Source organism: Myxocyprinus asiaticus, chromosome 38, assembly GCF_019703515.2.
Source record: "Myxocyprinus asiaticus isolate MX2 ecotype Aquarium Trade chromosome 38, UBuf_Myxa_2, whole genome shotgun sequence".
NCBI classification, from domain to species: domain Eukaryota; kingdom Metazoa; phylum Chordata; class Actinopteri; order Cypriniformes; family Catostomidae; genus Myxocyprinus; species Myxocyprinus asiaticus.
The window spans coordinates 27614725-27637034 of NC_059381.1; the positions used below are offsets into that span (position 1 = coordinate 27614725).

At 39.3% G+C, this 22310-nt stretch overlaps 3 protein-coding genes across 5 annotated transcripts in view; 1 reads left to right on the forward strand and 2 right to left on the reverse strand.

Annotated features, from left to right (window-relative positions):
• Positions 1-22310, reverse strand: part of LOC127429322 (protein sprouty homolog 2-like) — a 362364-nt gene that overhangs the window by 22756 nt on the left and 317298 nt on the right. The gene's annotated exons all lie outside the window — the stretch shown is intronic.
• LOC127429314 (Krueppel-like factor 8) overlaps positions 1-22310 on the forward strand; it is a 62056-nt gene that overhangs the window by 12067 nt on the left and 27679 nt on the right. The gene's annotated exons all lie outside the window — the stretch shown is intronic.
• Positions 1104-21981, reverse strand: LOC127429313 (uncharacterized). Its single transcript, XM_051678271.1, has 3 exons — positions 21874-21981; positions 3362-3723; positions 1104-3266 (listed from the first exon to the last, which is right to left on the reverse strand). The coding sequence occupies exons 2-3, from the start codon at positions 3398-3400 to the stop codon at positions 1917-1919; spliced, it is 1389 nt and encodes a 462-aa protein (XP_051534231.1). The 5' UTR covers positions 3401-3723; positions 21874-21981; the 3' UTR covers positions 1104-1916.

A 22310-nucleotide genomic window follows, 5' to 3' on the forward strand; every position in this document is an offset into this window, starting at 1 on the left:
GTGTATGTTTGTGCAAATCATTTTACACCGGACTGCTTTGTGAATGAGGGTCAATATAAAGCAGGATTTTCCAAACATTTGACTCTCAAGCATGAATCAGTATCAGCTGTTCGTGTTCCAGCTTTATATCCTGAAGATGTAAGTATCGCACTTTATATTTTGTGAATGTTTGCAAATCGCCTTTCCGAATGTGCTTGTTAGCTGATTCCACAGCTAATGCATCTAAAGTTACCATTGTCTCTGATTGTATTCACGGAGACCAGAGCTATGTCGTTATAGCTTGTTTGCACATGACGTCACGTCACTGCGTTGCTGTGGTGTGAAATGCAGATGGAGGGCAGGAAGTGATTTTCTACATAAGAAGCACCTCACAAACTCAAAACGCCTATGTTTTGCTTCGTTTACGGTTGCTCATACATATATGGCTGAACTCCGGTATTTACGGTGTCAGTCTTATTGGTTCTGATTTGTTTTTGTTATAGTAGCTGAAGCATGAGCTGTAAATGCACAGCCCTCTTCCGGAAAGGGGGCGGGAAGCAGCAGCTCATTTGCATTTAAAGAGACGCACATGAAAACAGCGTGTTTTTGATTCCACCCAAAAAGAGGCATTTACAACATGGTATAAGAATGATCCGTGGGGTATTTTGAGCTGAAACTTCTCGGACACATTCTGGGGACACCTGAGACTTATATTACATCTTGTAAAAAGGGGCATAAAAGGACTCCTTTGAGGCTAATCATCCTTTATCAATAAGATTTCACACAGCAATTTTTACAAAAATCTTCTCCAGCCACCATACTTATCAGACAACTGATAAGACAACTGCATTTTCAACCATTTTAATTACAAGCAAGAGGGAAACTTAGAGTGTATGAAATATACATAATTTTGTGGGCAATGTAGAATAGCAGACAGATTAGAAATATAATCTATTGTTTAAAAGTTATGACCATTCTAGTGATTAGTGGGAAAACGGAAAAAAAACAAACATTTAGAATGTTAAGATACATTTCACATGACCACTCCTCAAATACTCCTTTTGAGCACCTGTAATAATAAATTGAGACTGCATCTGAAATTGAAGGACACAAACACTGAAATGTACATTTTATGTTTTCAATAAAACACACACTTTATTTAATTTGAACATTAGAATTGCACATGAATTACACAGCAATACATACAAAATCAAACTTTCGAACTATCTACAGTAAATACATTTTTGATAAAGAGTGCAGGAACAGAATATATATAAATTCATAAATACTCAACAACTGCAATACCTGTGGAGAGAAGAGAGGGAGAAAAGAGGGGAGGGGGTGGACGACAACACAGTAAACACAGCCGAACCTAGGCCTCTTCGCGAAACTGGTCACACTCAGCTGAGTGCCAAGACTGAAAACAGTTCCTGTCACGAACAAAGCAAAGTCTTTTGCCATTACATTCTGGTGCGCAACAAGCTACTTTAGTTTTATATTCAGTCCTACTTTTCCGATACCATAGCCAACATCTCTTAGAGGACTCTTCAAATTTAGGGACATGGGCTGTGTGGAGTGATGACGAAGGAGGGACTACAGGCTTTAGTGTATGCAAAGGGAAACTTGTGTGAATATCGAAACCTCCCAGCTGACGAGCCAGGTTTTCTCTGAAATCTATCTGGGTTAAGTTCACCGGTCTACGCTCATCCCCTGGTGACGCATGAATGTGTTGCCGTTCCTTAAACAATATGAAATTATTGATGACGGCAATGTCTATGAAGTGGAAAAAAGAGTCTTCCTCCACTTCTGAGTTTTTTGTAGGAAGACGTAAGATTTTATCATTTGGTCTGACCTATCAACACCGCCCATGTTTTTGTTATAATCGCTGATGACAGTGGGCTGGAGGGCTTCTTCTTTTGTCCAGTCTCCATAATTTTTTACAAACCTAGTAATTTCGGTTGAGCCATTCGCATTTGGAAATTGGAGAGGTATGTAACTGCAAGTGTGTCCTTCCACTGAATTACAAGTGTATTCCTCTCAATCCTACACCACCTCATATCCCCACAAGCTTTCTTGCGTTCCCATCTTTTGATGTCTTTAAATTCTGCAGGAAACAGTTTACGATTCACCCTGCATGTCCCACAGGCATTAGTTCCCATTTCTAACAACTTAACCATAAGAGCTGGGGACATGTAAAAGTTGTCAAACCAAACATTGTGGACCTGGTCTTTGAATGGCTGCAGTAACAATTCAACTACTTTGGTGGCCAAGTCAGTGACATGCCAATCATGACTACCTGTGTAAACATTAAAGTCGAGAGTATAGCCCGAGTCTGATGTTGCAGTTACCCATAATTTAAAACTCCACCAAGTAGGCTTACCCTTCATGTGTTGTTTAAATCCTGACCGAGCTTTAGACTTGACCATACGTTCATCTATTGTGAGATTTTGGTTAGGCTGAAAGAGCTGCTGGCATTTTTGTTTGAGGTGTTCAATAAGATAATGCAACTTCCTGATGCGATCCTGATTATCCTCTGTGGTAGGGTCTACAACATGTAGAGCTGCTAAAAGAGCCTTGTAGCGGTCACGCAACATAAATCCCCTCGCCCACGAGCCCTGAAGTGACTTGATTCCCCAATGACGATGGGAATCAGGGAGAATTGAAAACCCCATGTAAATGAGCAACCCAAGAAATTTGTAAAATTCATCGGGGGTCACCTCCATCCAAGCTCCTTGGTAGCTGGAATATGACGGAGAGTTTAGGACGAGCTCCCACCCCTGAAGGTTTGTAAAGCTGCATATCTCAGCAACTACAGCCTGAGTAAAAAACAGCATGAAAAAGTCAATTTCTCGCAACATCATATTGGAGTTTGACCGCACAACCTGACGCATGCTACCGAAGTCAATACCGAATGAACGGCTAGGCTTAAATGGGAGAGGTTTTGGTGCCTGTGAATTGATGTCAGAGTATGAGGGATAAGAAACAGAGTCAGGGAAGCGTTTACACTTTCTAGCTAACTTGGGACCTGTGCGAGAATGGCTAGCCATACCCAAAATAATAAGAGTAACAGTGTTAGTGTTACTGTGAGTATCAGTCATATGAGAAATAGAAACAAACAATACATACACATTCATATATACCCAGTTGATTTTCTTGGCATGCGGATCAGGTTCCATCTCATCCTCCATCTCCTCATGGTCCGGGTCTTCCTGCAGTAGTTCCTGGTCCAGCAGATCTTCCTCCTGTGTGCTCATGCCCTCAAAAGCAGGGAACCATAGTCTTTCCATCTCTACAACAGAAAAAAAAGTACACAATTGGTAGCCAGCAATGTGTTCTTCACAAATCCATACACTGAATAGTCACCAAAGGCTTGCAGACTAACCAGAATGTCCAACTGCAGACAGCCCTCTGCAGGAACCATGGGAATAATTGTTCCCAAATTTGATGAATGCTCCGGCTGGAAAGGGTTAACCTGTCCTAAAGCCTCGCTGTAAAAGAGCAACAAATTAGTCAAAGTTCTGTTTTGTATAAACTCGATTAACTATGATTGCATTGTATGAAGTAGGGCACTTCCCTTTAGATATTTCTCTTAGGTCATCAATGTAATATATAGGAGTGGTGGTGGCGTAGTGGGCTAAAGCACTGAACTGGTAAGCAGAAGGTTGTTGGTTCAATCCCCAAAGCCACCTCCATTGTGTCCTTGAGCAAGGCACTTAACTCCAGGTTGCTCCAGGGGGATTGTCCCTGTAATAAGGGCACTGTAAGTGACTTTGGATAAAAGCGTCTGCCAAATGCATAAATGTAAACAATGTGGTGTCAGTGCACATCACAGTCTTTCTTGACCATTTCCCAATCTTAAAAGCCCATTGTCCCTATTCTCAAGACAACATCAGGCCTCTGACACCTTTAGGTTGGGCCTTATAATGAATACAGTGGGATGCTGGTGGGACATTACTATAAAAGCCATAAAAGACTATCACACTCAGTCAGGTGTAAAATCCTTTTATATTCTAACACCCTGAAGCCTAGTGTCAAATTTACACCTGCAGATCTACAGTTATTTTAGTTATTCATTGGTTTGCTGTTAAAGGAAATTGTGGATATGTGGAGGATGAGTAGTCAGTTGTTGTTGGTATAAGTAGTGGTCTTGCATCTTTTTTAACATATAAGTGAAAAACACGCTTAACCAAAGAATAGTCTTCCAGGAAGCAGTCCCTGTCTGTCAAGAGAAATTTAACTCAAACATTAAGTTAACTTTGTGTAAAATGCACCCTAGCATCATTCAGTTGACAAAAATATAAAACAAAAACATTCACACTTTTTTTTTTTTTTTTTTACAAGGTTGCATACATTTGTGTGTATTAGCATTTAGCAAGGTGCCTCAAGAAACCAAATCCTTTAGGTTGCTAGCAGGTTTTATAATGGTTTTAGGCTTAAACGTGGGTCTGAATATATTCTTGAGGAAAGGAAATCACATATTCTCATAGAAATCACAAAAGAATCAGTTTTGTATGACATCTGTAGAAATGAAATTTCTCTAAATGCAATAAACCAGACCTCGTTCGTGCTCTCAAAATGTAAATTTTAAGACCATTGACTCGAATATTGCCATCTGCCCATTCATTCCATTCTGTTTCTCGTCATCTTGGTTTCTCATAAGTGTTTCACATAAGTGTATATTTTATAGTATTATTCATCATTTTCAGCTCATTGGCTGAACACACAGCACATTAATCTAAGCCTCAATTCGAGTTAATGAGGAAAATGGACAAGTTGGAGCTCTAGTTTTTGGTTCTCCACTTTTAAAGTCAACCTGAAATGTCGTTCAAAACTCATTTAGCATACTTAATATTAGGGCTGCACAATTTGGACAAAAAGTAATTGCAATTATTTTGAAATATATTGCGATTTGCAATTTGAACTGCGATTTATGATAGACAAAAAAAAAAAAAAAGAGGTCATGTTTTTCACGTTCAACTGCTAAATGGCTTCTGGGGATTTCACACTTGATTCCTCTTAAAATGAACCAAATTGAGACACAAACAAATAAATATATAAACAGTGAAACAAAGAAAAACACTGTCTTCTTCATTTTCAAATTGTACCCATCCACCGTGTACCTGTTTTTGTCCATTTCATGATAGGATCTCAGCAGACTAATAACCATCATTAGTTTTTGAAACCCAATCAACTAGAATATTAGGGATACTCCAATCAGGATTTTAACATCCGATCTCCAATTTTCTTTTCATCTAATCGTCCGATGCTGATCATTTAACTTTTTATCAGCAGCTCTGTCAAAACTGGTTACATGTAAGCTTTCTGCTCAATGTCACTGTTAACTGAATTTTCCTGTTGGTAATACCACAGTTGCCTAGTTTCTGCTGTCAAAAATACTGTTGGTTGAATAAATAAATAAACACAAAAGATTCATTTATACTCTTTACTCTAGGCCTTAAAAACAAGTAGGCTTATTCAAACTATTCTCTACTGTAAATCAGTTCAAACTGAAGTTGAACTGATAACCCTTTGGTGTAAATAAACTTAAAGTGAAACTCTTTGTTAGTTTGTCACCATTTTATTTAATTATTTTTATTCATTATTTTATTATATTTCATTTAACAATGCTTTATCTAATTATTTTATATAGATTTATTATATGTACTTTCCTTCCTTTTCATTTTGTTGGATGTTGGTAATATTAGTTCCGCTTTCACTTGTTGCCGCTGGGAGTGTTATAAGGGTGACACGCTCTCCCGTGAGGTACACAAATGGCAAGAGAATGGAGGAAGATCGCATGTTTCTGGATTATACAGGTGCTACTGATTATGCTGTTTGCTCAGCAATCATTTAATAAAATTGTTTGAATTATACCCCATCTTGTATTCCTCATTATTATTATGATACCTGTGCCTGTCGGAGACTGAGATGCTGCTGCCGCAGATGATGATAAAAACCGCTTCACGCAGGACGCGCCGGTGTAGTGTACTTAAAGCACTTAGCGCATGTATGGAACTGAATTCTGAGCACTTCTGTTACTCTAAGCATGAGATAGAGTTGTGTAGCACAGAACCACTCTGAAGATGCTGAAATAATTCTCTAATGTAATATAGACTGGACAGAGCAATGCAAAAAACAAAAACAAAAAACTTTGAAGCGAGGGGACAATTTATTTTTTTAAATAAATTGCAGCCCTTTGCGATTTAATAATCACACAAAGTCATATCACGATTTTGATTTTATTTCGATTAATTTTGCAGCCCTACTTAATGATTTATTTCTGAGTGAAACAGGATATTCGGTTATATTCAAAAGAAAATTGTTTTACAGGGCACCAGACTGTGAAATGGTTGCAAAAATGGTCACAGATTTGACCAAAAATAATTGATTGCGACAATAATTTAAAATCAAGTCGCCATTGGCGACGGTCGGGTTGTGTGCGTTCATATGCGGTTTCGTCAGATATCTTGTGAGTTATTGAATACACCTTTAGGGCGCGAACCAGTGTGTCTCAAGCCGCTTTTCACCCGTTCTGTTTCCGAGGAGCTCGCTGCAGTGCACGCAACAACAAACCCAGCGCGAGAAAGTCGTGAACAAATGACTCTTTTGAACCGGGTCTTTTTCATGAATCACCCGAAAAGAACTGAGGGTTTGAACTCAGGAGCTCAGGTTAGAAGATTGAATCAGATTCACATTCTCAGCGAATCAGCCATCACTGATAAGAGTCCCATTGTGTATTTCGGCTTCTTTATAATTAAAAGTCCCATATTGTGTACCAGTTTTCTTTCCTTCTGATAATTATTGATTGAATTTGGAGAAGCACAATAAACTGCATCTGGGATTTCATTCAATTTGCACACTTGTAGTCTCTGTGTCTGGGCCATTCGGTAACAGTAAAGCAAGACTATGGCAATATTTTAAAACCAATTTAAATAATTATATATATATATATATATATATGTAAATCAAACTTGTACACAACTATTACACAAGGTGCAAACATTCATTGATGCTCAAGAAGACAACACACTACTATATGCATGGGTAAAAAAAAAAAAAAAAAATATATATATATATATATATATATATATATATATATATATATATATATATATATATATTATTTTTAAATGATAAATGCCGATCTTCATTTAAACAACAATATCTCAATACTGATTCTTAAAATCCCAAAGTCCTTTTCTTCAGTTTTGAATGTGTTGATTATTATATCTGTTAAATAAATAGAAATTGAATAGCATAGTTTGAGCCCTGTTGTTAATGTTTTAAATTAATATTTTCATAATGTACCAAGAAGGTTCACTGTTCAAATTTACATATTAGACAGAATTTCTATCATATTTAAGCAAAATGGACAATATAACTGAAATATACCCAAATAAATCAGAATCTAATTAAAAAAATATCCGGAATGTATCGAGAGCTTATCAATCGGAATTAAATCAAAATAGGAAATCGGTGTCGATAACCAGCCCAAATGCGAATGTCCGGCACCTTAATATGGCGTACTTCTGACTATCAATAGCAAATAGCAAATCATTATTCTCGGCAAGTAGCAAATTACTATTTAGCAAAACGGACTAGCCCTTTGATATGTCCCGTCCCAACTTCCTGTTTCAATAGGATATGCGTCAACGCAGGAAACTGAACGTCATAAGCGATTTAATGGGATTTATAATGGCCCAGTCACAGTGACAAAGAGAGCAGAGCGATTTCTGGCAACACGAGCTGCAGCAACTGCTGGCGACAAGATGTGGGCATGGCGAGCGACACAACAAAGTTGAGAGAAGTTTAACTTTATACAGATGACGAGTGGCCTTCGGGTGTGTCTACCAATGAGAGTGATGTCAGTGGAGCTAACATCATCCATCTCCTGTGAGATACTGGAACCAAATTCAGACAAGACGCAGGAGAAGTTAAGTTACTGTGAGCGAAAAATGTTGCGTGTAAGAAATTGTCTGCAATCTGAATGAGTTTGATTCATGCATTGATAGATTGTTCTTCTTGTTAATGATATGATGCAATGAGCACTGCTGCATTTTATATAAAAACACTCTACCCTGCAGAATGTTGATTTTTAGTGGCAAGAAAACTGATGTCTTATCAAATTAGAATGATATCTTAATTTTACCGGCAGTCTCATCTGTGATCACCAATAATGTTAGAGCGGCAGCAGTAGGAACACCTAGTAGCGACATACCGTACAAGGACTTGCAACATCAAGAAACAATGTTGCTGGTAGGGCTGGGTATTGATACAGGTCTCCAGATTCGAATCAGAATCACAAGCTCTCAATTCGAATCAATTCATTTGTGTATATTTCCATTATTATGTCCCTTTTGCTTACATATAAAATAAATTCTCTCCCAGCTAATGCTATTAATTATACAGGGGACTTTCTAACTAGGTATATTACGAAAATATTAATTTGACAGTGTAAATGAGCGTATTTTAACGAGAGAGACTCAAGCGTCTTTATCTCATCTGTCCTATGTGTGATTAACAAAATATATATTTTTGGGGCCTAGGTAGCTCATCGAGTAAAGATCTTTGCTGAATACCACTATACTACACAATTACTGGTGAGTGAAATCTAAACATTAACCAGCCAGTTGCCAGATATATAAATTTTAGACTATTTAGAATGTGTAAGCTTTATTTAGAGGGTGTGGATTCAAGCGGGCATACAGCGAATTAGATTTCCAAGCGCAGCTGGAATCACTTCTCTGAGCAATCCTCATTGATCAACAAATGCCTACGTCAGAGTGTGTTGTGTTAAAAGTTCAAATGTTCTCAACTTTTGTTCACGTGATGGAGCTCCCCTGTCACAAACCCTTGCGTTTTCCCTCTCCGTCCTTCTGACGCATTGTCCCCATCGAAATCAATGCAGTCGCAGCTTTCTCTGACTTTTAGGTGCCTTAAGAAGGTAAATAGGGTTCATTTTGATTTCATATTAACTTTAAGACATATAAAGTTCACCTGAATCCCTAAGAATGTTTTGGACTTTTTTTTTTAGAAGCTGTATATGTCGGGTCTATGTGCGTTGAGAGTGTTATCGGTGGCGGAAGAAGCAAACCGATACAATGAAGCTCTTTTTGCGTTTACTTTGTGGGAGCTGCCCGAGGAGGACTCTGTGTCAGAGAAAGAACAGAGTCCGAGGATGTGAGACACCAGTGTACTGATTGGACGGAAAATGAGAGAGGTTAAATGGGCAGTGTTATGTGGGTTAAGGAAGTAAAGTATATTGATTAAAGTTAATGTGATTCAAGTGTTTTATCTACTATTAATGTTTGAATTGTACTATAATTTTCAATTTAAGCGGTTAAACTCGTGATATGGCTGATACAAGTTCAATAGAAGACTTTATTTTTATTAGTGGTCGACCGATATGGGTTTTTTAATGGCCGGTGCCGATATCCAGAGAGCAGGGTGGTCGATAGGCCGATGCAATGCAGATATATAACACAATTTAATATAGTAAATAACAAACATAAAACTGCTAAAGAAATAAATAAACTGCTATTTAGCACTATATTTACTCAATTTCACACAAAACTTTAACTTTGTAAAAAGAATCTAAAAAAAATATTGTATTTTAAATGGTAATAAAATTGTAGTAATTTATTTGCACATGAAGAAATATATATTAGGAAGAAAGAAATAACAGTACACACAGTAGTCCAGCAACCATGCATGGAATGTCCACGTTAGCAATCATATTTTCTCAAAAAATGCAGAATCAAACAATTGTATATGCAGTGCATAGTGAATAAGACATTTACTTATAGCACACGTGAAGCGCTTTTACCTTGAAGTTGCACCAGAGATTATTTAGCAGAGACGGGCCACTTCTATTACAATGAATGGGAGAAATTAGGACACCCAACTGCAGCCAATGGTCAGTGGATGTAGATAGGAAGTCCCACCTTACAGTTAAAAGAGTCAATCACTTGTTAGATACAGACATAGCCTGTCAATAAACTCGAGAACATGCATGTGCATTAGCTATAAAAGCTGGGAAAATTGCGTTTTTTTTTTTTTTTTTTTAAAAGAGTAATCTGAAGTAAAGATCCATCATTTATGAGACCAGTGTTGTCAGATTTTGCTGCTGATTTGAAATATGTTCTTTGATCGTAATCTTGACCAACCGAACTGTTTTGGAGATTTCGGTCTTTCCCCATTCAAGTAGATATGAGCTGCACTGTCATGACTGGAAATGGCCTCCCAAGAGCATTCCAAACATGGCCGACAGTGGACTGACTTGCAAGAAAGACTTTGGTTGCACTCACATTCTCATGTGGATCCAGCGTGAGCAGCAGTCTCCTGACAGTTTAAATGGCCTGGATCACTCATGGACTGACCATCATGATTTGTGAATCAGAGGAACTTTTGATCCTGATCCTGAAGTTTTGATTCTGGGGAATCAAATATCTTCAGAGGAAGATATTAAATGAGCGCTCGACGGGAAGAAAATGCTGGATTTTCGTGAGGTTTGTGAATTACATCTGTTTAAACGAGATATCTGCATATTTGCAGATGGTATATAATAGAAGTTTTATTGATATTTGCCTTTTGTCATTAGAAAAGAAAGTTAAAAGTTACATGGAACTGCGGAGGAGAGGCTGTTAGAATACGTGCTTTAGAGATAAATTAAAGAGCGCTCCACAGTTTGCTGGATCTGCTGAAGTTGTGTGAGGTTGGTTTATTACATCTGTTTAAAAAATTTGCAGATGGTATATAAAAGAAGTTTTATTGATATTTGCCTTTTATCATTAGAAAGGAAAGTTAAAAGTTACAGGGAACTGTTGAGGAGAGAGAGGGAGAATGAAACAGGCGAGCACTCTAACATTATGAGCTCAAACACGTCTGCCGCGGCTCTGATATGCGTATCGTTTAAATGACACCGTGTTGCACACCGGTCTATTATTGTAGTAACACAATGGCACATAACAACAAAACAAACCGCGACTGGTCGTTTACCTGTCTCAGTCGCTTCACATGCAAGCAGGTGATTTTCTGCGCCCTCAAGAAAAAAATTGGTCAAACAGAAAATGTATAAGCCGATAATTTAAAAAGTCAGAATATCGGCGATATATCGGTCGACCACAATATAGTATACTATATACAAGCATGACAAGCAATATTAGCTTCAGCAACCCTACCAGACAACATATCCAAGCATTATAGCAGGTAAACAACTTCGCCAAACTGATAACAGATAAACATCCATTTAGACTGCAACGATGCTGTCCTGAACTGTAAGAGTGTGACTGACTGAGTTGAACAGTTTAGTTAGTTTCTCCAGCCAGAACATAAGACAGGCGGCACTTCTTTCCTGTGTGTGCGGACATAATGTAATGACACAAGGATGAACGTCATAAGCCAGTGATTTCGCACCAAATCAAACCTGACAGCTCAAAATACTAATGATTTTTATAGGCTTACCGTAGTGAATTGGGGTCAGGTAAGGACATTGTTTTGAACACTGATTGTTGATTAACTCATTCAATAATGGCAGTTTGTTCATTTTTAACCAAAAAATCTTATATAGTGCAGCTTTAAATTGGAATGGGTGCGGGTGAGGTTTTGGATGGGTGGGGGCTCTGGAGCTTTGGATTGAGTGTGTTTGTGTGTGGTACGGGGCTGTAAGGACATTGTCCGTGTCTCCCCAGATTAGAGGCAATGTGACAGAATGACCCCCTACCATTGCGGCACAATCATTAACCAGGGAAAGAATCCCGTACCCATAGCAACCCCTGCAGTTCTGCCAAACTGTCTGCAATGAAAAAGAGGGAGCGGAGGTGGAGGGGGGTGGGGTGCTCAGGGTGGGGAGGGTGTGTCTGAATGTGAGTGTATTGATGTTGGAAACAGCATGCAAGCCCATTGCTCAGGATGTGAAATTATGTGATTTGGAAAACTAGATACAAACCTTTGTGTTGCCCCCGTCTAAACACATGCAAATGATAGACATTTGCATTAGCCTTGTACTGTAGCTTAATTATAAAGAGAGAGGCGTAAAATTTGTTTCTCAACCACATTCTTCCAGGGAAATGGAAGTATAGATTATCCACTCAGGTATGTGCTCTGGGAATAGCAGCCTGCCCCATTACCTCTAAAGTTGACATCACCAGCTCTCTCCGGCTCTCGCTCTTTGTTTCTCTATGTCAATGCAGCTTTGCAGCAGAGATGAGCTGCCTTTTTGGAAGAGAAAAAAGTTCTTTCTTCCAGTCTTGGGTGCTAATTTGGCTCAAAGACAAGAGGTGAAATGTTGAGGTTTGCATCACAAGAACCCTCATTTCACCAAGCTATCATATGAAGAAACTATAGGCAGGGCAGGCCTTTTCTTTAAGTAAATGAAATCGGGGTAAAGGAATGAGGATGCTAGGACTATTGTGTGTGTATGTTTTAGGAGGGCTATGGGAAGTAACAGCAGAGTTTGCGTCAGAAGGGTGTGGTGAGATAAGAGGGAGTTCACTGCTATGGTGAGCATGCCAAACATGAAGAGAAAGTCCTAAGTGTGTGTTTTACTTCGTGTTAGAATTTATCTGCAGTAAGTACACAAAGACTGCCAGCTGTGGCTGTTGGTATTCTTAAAGGGACAGATCACCCACAAATGAAAATTCTGTAGTTATTTCCTCACTCTTATGTTGTTCCAAACCCAAATGCTGCATTCCGAGGAGATCAGTAGTTACAGAAATACTCAAACCAGCTCATCTGTCCCTAGAATTTCTCAGAATGGTGCCAAAAACAAAAAACATCCAGTGTGGGGCAGTTCTGTGGACAGAAATGCCTTGTTGATGAGAGAGGTCAGCAGAGAATTGGCAGGCTGGTTTGAACTGACAAAGTCTACGGTAACTCAGATAACCACTCTGTACAATTGTGGTGAGAAGAATATCATCTCCGAATGCTATTCTGAGATGCAGGTTGGCGCTGTTTTGGCGGCATTAGGGGGACCTACACAATGTTAGGCAGGTGGTTTTAATGTTGTGGCTGATCGTGTATGTTGTGTCACTATTTAATTTTCTAATATTTTTTTATATAATGTGTGTTTGTGTGGCGGTTGATTATTGCAACATATCCGTTGCTTGCACCTGTGTATAATTTATTCAAAATAGCTTTGTTTGTTATGCTGAATTTGACCATTTAGGCAACTAGTCTTGATTTATTAATGTTTAAGACGGCAATTAAGTAATTCAGGAGCATTGTTCTCAGCATGTGTTGGATGTGTAGTCAACAAAGAAAACAGCATGGAGTTGATCCACTCAAAATAAGTATTTTAATGAAAAATCTATGAATCGAAATTAATCGCAAATACAATATCAAATATCATAATTGTGCAGCCCTAATTTAAGACGTTATTCACTGAAAATCTTCCCCTTTGCTGCAGCTTTATATGTAATTTTCCATTCTGCAATTTTGAAATGCCACAATGTTCAGATAGGACACAAAGGACCATTGGTGTTTAGGCAATGTCTTCAAACCTATAATTTAATTTTTTTATAATTTTATTTTATTTATCACACATTATACATTTGCACATACACAGTGAAATTCTTTTTTTCACATATTCCCAGCTAAACTGGGGTCAGAGTGCAGGGTCAGCCATGATATGGCGCCCCTGGAGCAGATAGGGTCAAGGGCCTTGCTCAACCCCTGATCTTTTGATCAGTAACCCAGAGCCTCCACTGCCCCTACAGTGATGCAATGTGCCAAGGTGCCGTTTTTTAAAATCTGAATTTGAATGGGGGGGGGGGGGGGGTTGATTATCAGTGAATAATGACTTAATTTTTCAGTCAGTGAATTATATATTGCACGAGTCGTTTGGACTACTTTTATCGTGCTTTTTCTTTTTTGGAGCTCATTAGGCAGAATGTTAGGGACTGACAGCCTCAGTCATCATTTACATTCATTTTATGGGGGAAAAAATGCAATGAAAGTGAATGGTGTCTGAGACTAATGTTAGCTGTTTTTTTCACTGCAGGAACTTTTCCTAATTCCTGGAACTTTTTCAGGTTCTCATTCTTTTTTCAGCACATAAACTAGTTCCACTGAACCAAACCAGGAACCTTTTTAGTACCTGCTCCTGAGGTGGTACTTTCCTTGCAAAGTTGAAATACAGTGCATCCGGAAAGTATTCACAGCGCTTCACTTTTTCCACATTTTGTTATGTTACAGCCTTATTCCAAAATGGATTAAATTCATTATTTTCCTCAAAATTCTACAAACAATACCCCATAATGACAACGTGAAAGAAGTTTGTTTGAAATCTTTGCAAATTTATTAAAAATAAAAAACCAAAAAAATCACGTTCATAAGTATTCACAGCCTTTGCCATGACACTCAAAATTGAGCTCAGGTGCATCCTGTTTCCACGATCATCCTTGAGATGTTTCTACAACTTGATTGGAGTCCACCTGTGGTAAATTCAGTTGATTGGACATGATTTGGAATGGCACACACCTGTCTATATAAGGTCCCACAGTTAACAGTGCATGTCAGAGCACAAACCAAGCCATGAAGTCCAAGGAATTGTCTGAAGACCTCCGAGACAGGATTGTATCGAGGCACAAATCTGAGGAAGGGTACAGAAAAATGTCTGTAGCATTGAAGATCCCAATGAGCACAGTGGCCTCCATCCGTAAATGGAAGAAGTTTGGAACCACCAGGACTCTTCCTAGAGCTGGCCGTCCGGCCAAACTGAGCGATCGGGGGGAGAAGGGCCTTAGTCAGGGAGGTGACCAAGAACCCGATGGTCACTCTGACAGAGCTCCAGCGTTTCTCTGTGGAGAGAGGAGGACCTTTCAGAAGAACAACCATCTCTGCAGCACTCCACCAATCAGGCCTGTATGGTAGAGTGGCCAGACGGAAGCCACTCCTCAGTAAAATGCACATGACAGCCTGCCTGGAGTTTGCCAAAAGGCACCTGAAGGACTCTCAGACCATGAGAAACAAAATTCTCTGGTCTGATGAAACAAAGATTGAACTCTTTGGCCTGAATGGCAAGTGTCATGTCTGGAGGAAACCAGGCACCGCTCATCACCTGGCCAAGACCATCCCTACAGTGAAGCATGGTGGTGGCAGCATCATGCTGTGGGGATGTTTTTCAGCGGCAGGAACTGGGAGACTACGTGACAAGAATGACAACGTGAAAGAAGTTTGTTTTGAGATGTTCAAACGGGTTCAAGTCTGGGCTCTGGCTGGGCCACTCAAGTACATTCACAGAGTTGTGCCGGAGCCACAGCTTGAGTTTGAAACGTCAACCAGAAACGAGGTGTAAATATAATCTGATTTTCTCTAGAAGTTAGGCTTTGATGACATTAAACTATAGGGATTGAAAATAAAGAAAATTAAACAAGACTCCAAGAGAATATAAGATCATAAAATATTTTACCTTCCATAATTATTGTGCATAGTTTGAAGGGCTGGGTATCGATTTTGCCTTTCAATTAATTTGGGTATATTTCAGTTATAATGTCCATTTTGCTTGCATACAGTACAAATGAAATTATATTCAGCTAATGCCTTTATTATACAGGGGACCTTCTATCTTGTTAAATTACGGACATATCAATTTAAAAATATATATTTTATCATTAGTTTTTCATCATTTTGCTGATATTTTAGCTTTTTTTTATATAGTCCATGTTTTACATAATGTATTGAAATTGAATATATTATATTGCATATATACAGTATATTGTAACATATTTGTTGTTTACATGCCTAATTTGTACTATTTACTAGTATTTACTTAGATATGTAGAAGTATTTACGCGCATCTGATTGTTGGGGATTGTAGATAGAAAGAAACGGCAATCTTGGCATTTTAAGAATCGACACTGGGATAGTACAAATGAAAATTAAGTAGAAAATCAATATTTTTGCCCGACCCTAGATCCAAACACGTGAGAAAGGTCCAGCATGTCCGTGAGAGAAACCGTGAATCCTGCTGGATCGGTTTCAGTCTCTTTCGTGCCTCATAGAAGCGTCACTGACTGCACTGAATATATCACAATACATGGATCTAAGTATTGATACAATATCGTGAGAAAAAGTATTGCGATATCGATATTTGATTGTATCGACACAGCCCTAGTAGTTTGTACGTTTAGGTCCTGTGTCCCTCTTCTATCTGTGTGACCTGCTACAGTCACTCACTGGGCCCATATGACCTTTTCAAGTGATTCCCGTTTTTGTTTCATCCTCAACTCTCACCTCAAAAAACTCTCACGTTCCGCTTTTCTCTGTGAGGCTGCTCACTTCCTCTTACTTCGCACTCTCAGCAGAGACTCTGAGGCAGAGCTGCCTGCCCAGCATGTCTCGCATAGCCCTTTTGTTCCAGCATGACTTTTGTGTGTGAGGGTGACACTGCTCTGTCGGTCACATCTCTCTGAAGAGGAAGGGCGGAGCTGGTAGAGTGGAGGTAGCAAAGAGGAGAGACTTCACTTAGGACCAGAATGCATAGATTCAGCTTTGGGGCAACACAGACTTAGAGAAACCTTACAATGAATTTGTGATCGTATTTCGCATGTATTTATTCCATGCCGGTCTGTTATTGTAGTACGTTCTATTTCAGATAAACCCGCACCTAAATGGCATGTAAAAACAAAACAAACTGATTGGCTGTGATGCATGTCTCTTACTGTCTATGTTGGTGCTTCTTGTTAAGAATAATCTGCAAAGTGGCCCACACTTTATGTAGTAGTTAAAAGTCTGGCTACACAAGACTAATATCTAGACAAGACAAAGCACAGCTTTACCATCTGATACTTTCACTGTAGTATGGTAATGCTGCAGTATGTTTTTGTAAGGATACAAATAAGTAAGGATAAATAGTCTGGAACTCTGGTAGATCTTTGACCAAAAGGAGGTGTTGTACCTTTTAAGAGACTAACTGAAAGATCCATAAGGTAAGGACAGAGTCCTTGCACCACAGCCCCCTCAAAGCTGTGACCTTACATGTGTATCCTCCCCTTCTCCATTTTCTCTCTCTTACTGTGTCTTTTTCTTTCTCTTTCGCTCTTGGACCAATGAGTTGATTACATGGAGGGACGCAGTGACAGCACTGGCTGGTACACAGAACAAGATGTGCCCCAGGCCCAAACAGACTGCATTAAAATTACACTGTTCTGACATATTTAAAAAGCAGTGGCAAACATAAACATACACACAGACCCACACATACATACACAACCAAGAGCTTATTTTCTTTACAAAAGAGCATTACCCCCCAAGTGTTGCAAAGGCTGTCTTCCTGTGTGAAGTGTCTTATTTGTTTTAGTAGCTAGCCTTTGAACACATTTAAAGGAATATTTCACCCAAAAATGAAAATTCTCTCATCATTTACTCACGCTCATGCCATCCCAGATGTTTAAGACTTTCTTTATTTGGCAGAACACAAACGAAGATTTTTAGAAGAATATGTAGGTCCATACAATGCAAGTGAATGGGGTCCAACACTTTCAAGCCTCAAAAAGGAGATAAAGTCAGCATAAAAGTAATCTATACGACTCCAATGGTTTAATTCATGTCTTCTGAAGCGATCCATTTGGTTTTGGGTGAAAACAGACCAAAATGTAATTCCTTTTTCACTGTAAATCTTGCAATTGCAGTATCTAGGCACGATCATGATTTCAAGCTCGGTTACACTTCCTAGTGCTTGATGCATTCGCAGAGCGCTAGATGGCACTTGCGAGTTTAATCAAGCTTGAAATCATGATTGCTAAGGAGACTGCAGATGTCAAGATTTATAGTGAAAATTTAGTTACATTTTGGTCTGTTCTATCCCAGAACAGATTAGATCGCTTCAGAAGACATTGATTAAACCACTGGAGTCTTATGGATTACTTTTATGCTGTTTTATGTGCAGTTTTGGACCCTATTCACTTGCATTGTATGGACCTACAGATCTAAGACATTCTTCTAAAAATCTTCGTCTGTGTTATGCAGAAGAAAGTAATACACATCTGCGATGGTATGAGTAAATGATGAGAGAATTACATTTTTTTTTGGGTGAACTATCCTTTAAGCCAGCATCACACTAGCCGATTTTTCGAGAAGAGTAAAGCTGCATGCAGTGCTCCAAAAAGGGGTAGGAGCTCCAAACCACCATTAAAGATATAGGGAGCCCCTAACCCTTAACCTTAACTGTTAGTGGAAGTGACACCCCCTTTTGGAGTAACCCTGCCCCCTTCTCGAGTAAAACTGCCCTCTTTCTGAGATTCCACCCCCCATTTGCAGGTCTCCGATCTGCAGCTATACCCAGGGTCTGAAATTAATACCCGCCATGCACCAAGTGCTAGTAAATTTTCTATTTGGCTAGTGAATATCACAGTGTCACACACCATTCTGGTGGGTGATTGTAAATAATGTAACATGTTTCAGTTTTGTCCTCAAGGGGGCTCTGTACACCTACGAGCAGTAATGTTGCAGGTGTTTACATAGAACGGCTCTCATTAGCTAGCAATGCTGCTCATCAATAGTCTCGGTTAGCTGTAAATCTAGAAGTAAGATCATGGCAATGTTCAGGAGTGTTCATGCGATCGGGGTGAAGGGAAGACCGTTTTTGGATTTCCAGTGGATGTGCGAGTAAGTTTTCATAACACACCAACCCACCACACATACAAATTCTCTGGTAATGATTGCATTATCACACAGGAACCGAATGATTTTCACGACAACTGTTCTTGAACGTGCATTCTTCCAGCGACACGGACAGAAAACCGGAATAAAATACTCAGTGTATACTGTACTATCATTAAGCGCCGCATCAACCCTCACTGCTTCTGGTGTATCTTCAGCGCAGACATAAAGCTCTACCAGTGTAGACTGATTCCCAATCAAATGGCTCCTTTGAGTCGGTTCTTTTGAATCTACAGCACGAGACATAACATGTGACAGTGTAGTCTGATTCCCAAAGAAAGTATTCTTTTGAGCCAGCTCTTTTTAGTGAATCAAAGAATCGGTTGGAGCTGACTGAATTAACTCACTCCAAATAAACCAAGAACTGTTACTGTGTTATGTGTACTTAAAGGAATAGTTCACCCAAAAATGAAAATTATCTAATTATTCACTTACCCTGATGCCTTTCCAGATGTGTATGACTGTCTTTTTTCAGCAGAACACAAATAAAGATTTTTAGAAGAAGATAGAGTTCTGTCTGGTCCTTATAATGCAAGTAAACGGGTGCCAATACATTGACGTTCCAAAAGTCACATTTAGGCACTTAGGCAGCATAAAAGTAATCCATGCGACTCCAGTTGATCAATGAATGTCTTCTAAAGCAAATTGATATGTTTGTGTAAAAAATAAATTAATTAAAATGTTAAAAAGCGCTAACTGCAGGGGGGCCTGTGTAGCTCAGCGAGTATTGACGCTGACTACCACCCCTGGAGTCGTGAGTTTGAATCCAGGGCGTGCTGAGTGACTCCAGCAAGGTCTCCTAAGCAACCAAATTGGCCCAGTTGCTAGGGAGGGTAGAGTCACATGGGGTAACCTCCTCGTGTCGCGATTAGGGGTTCTCGCTCTCAGTGGGGCACGTGGTAAGTTGTGCGTGGATCGCGGAGAGTAGCATGAGCCTCCACGTGCTGTGACTATCCGCGGTGTCATGCACAACGAGCCACGTGATGAGATGTGTGGATTGACGGTCTCAGAAGCGGAGGCAACTGAGACTTGTCCTCTGCCCGAATTGAGGTGAATAACCGCTCCACCACAAGGACCTACTAATTAGTGGGAATTGGGCATTCCATATTGGGAGAAAAGGGGATAAATAAAAAAAAAAAAAAACACTTCCTGCCAGCAGTTGACGCATCACGTAGCATCATGTGACGTTGGCACGTTGGCGAGTTCACACGAGAATTCGGAAGCGGCGCTTATTTACAGTGAATGTCACGCGAGAGTTTGGCCATTTCAAACAGCATCAGAGCCCTGGACGGAAGTGCCGATTTAAAGTTAAAAATGTTTTAATTATTGACTTATTTCTTACATAAACCTATTGATTTGCTTCAGAAGATATTCACTGATCGACTAGAGTCGTGTGGATTACTTCTATGCTGCCTCAATGTGACTTTTGGACTGTCAAAGTATTGGCACCCATTTACTTGCATTATAAGGACCTAATAGAGCTCTATCTTCTTCTAAAAATCTTTATTTGTGTTCTGCTGAAGAAAGACATACACATCTGGGATGGCATCAGGGTAAGTGAATAATATAAAATTTTGGGTGAACTATTCCTTTAAGGCTCAGGAGACTCATGAGCGTTACTTATTGGTTGTTCATATGACAACATGCAGTTTAAAATACAAATTTAGGTTTGTTGTAATAAGGAAATAATCTGAAAAAGAATTCAAATTGGACTGTCTGGCAATTAAATATTTCATAAATAAATAAAACAATACAATTCTTTAAAAAAGCAGTTTAATTTTAAACATGCTTACAGTATTGTTTATTTGTCCCTCATGTCTGTAAAATCCACTTGTAAAATGCACTAAAAAAATAATTAAAAAGATTGACCAGCAAAAAAAATCTGACTGGCTGGTAAAACATTTTTTTCATCTACCAGCCACCTTGGCTGGTGGGCTAAAAAGTACATTTTGGTCCCTGGCTATACCTACTTGGATTTTTCCGGTCAACAGGTGAGAGATGGATTGTGCATTAGCATCTGCCATTGAGAGGTCGTTAATCCCTTGATCGTCAGGATTAATGCTGATTTAATGGTTTCAGCACCTGGAAAAGCACATCAAAATGGTAAAAAAAAAAAAAAATTCTGTTGCTGGGCCGGGCTTTTGTGTTCTCCTTAAGTGACCAAAGAGCTGCTTCTTTTACTGAAGAACTGACAAGACGTCATGCGTATCTGTACATTTTCATACACTTTCTACAGCAAGCCTGGAGTGGATAAATATACAATCACACACATTCAAGGTTAAGTTACTCCAAGAATCACTCTATTACAATTGTTTGTTCACTTGGTACACCTGTTGTTATTTCTGTGACCTCCACGTGACAGAGAATCCGAGAGAGTTACATTGAGTGTGACATACCTCCGACTAAAGAGTGAGATCTCAACAAAATGGTCGGCAAGTGTGACATCCTCGGCCAAAAATGAGTTTGGAGTCTGCTAGTGTGATGCTGGCTTTATTTGGCAGTGCATGAGATTTAATGTAGCGGCTCTGAGAAAAGCAAAGCAAGTTTACTTTTCAGTCAGTTACTACTTGGAGCTTGGATGAGTTCACCCCCATGTCGCAACTTATTTAACAGCATGCAATACTTACAGTAAATAAGTAGAAAAATTTGCAATTAATCCATTTTTAAAAATTATGACCAGGACCATCTATGTGTAGCTCTTTATATGTTGGTGGAGCTTAGTAAAAATCAAAGCTTAGACAATTTCACTAAGAATTAATTTCACCCGTTAAAAGCACTGGTTATTTGCTGCGCTGATTTAGCTCCCGATTCACGAAAGGAATTACGCAGATCAGGCAACGGCGTAAACGCGGCCACAAAATTTCTACTGAACGCACTTTGCGCATGCAGTTCTGATCTTGGGAGCCGATTCTGAGCACTACAGTATATAGTGGAGGATGCAGCAGACCACCGTGATCTGACACTCTGTTGGGACTAGAGCTTCACCCAACTACTGTGATCCAGACACCTGAATCATCTCTTTAACATTCCTGAAGTGCACTTGACTACACGCATCAGGGTATATGCCAGGTTATAACAGAAAGACCGAAAGCCGGATTCACACTTTATGATTGTTGCCATGATTTTGTCATCTGAGACAAATTTTAGAGATTTTAAAATGTTTCTCTTGTTCTAGGGCAGAGTCGGTAGTCTTTGATCACTTAGTGTGACGTTCACCCACAGTCTATTACTTACCGATGAATCTTGGCCTCCAACAAAATTCTGGCAGTGTCAGAAACTGTCTGCTATACAGTCATGCAGTGTGACTGTTTCTACGATGGCCAGATGGGATAAAACACCCAGTCAGCGATGTCAATCAGGACTGTTGGGACCAAAGTCTTGGCTACGATTTGTATCGTACAGTCTGGCAACCAAAAATCATAAAGGATCGTAAAAATCAGGCAGTCCAGTGAGGAAGATCCTGGAAGACCCTATCCCACATCAGTACCTTTGTTTTCTGTAGCTTTGCTATACAACATGTCAGAAAAGCGGATCTCACATTAGCTTCCTCTGTCACAGTCTCCTCTGTTTACTCTGTAGGAGATGAAGAAAGCTGATCTCACATGATGTTTTTTTTTCCTGTCTGGACTTATATAGCTAGTCTTTAGGCCAATGTGTGTGAATGCTTGTTT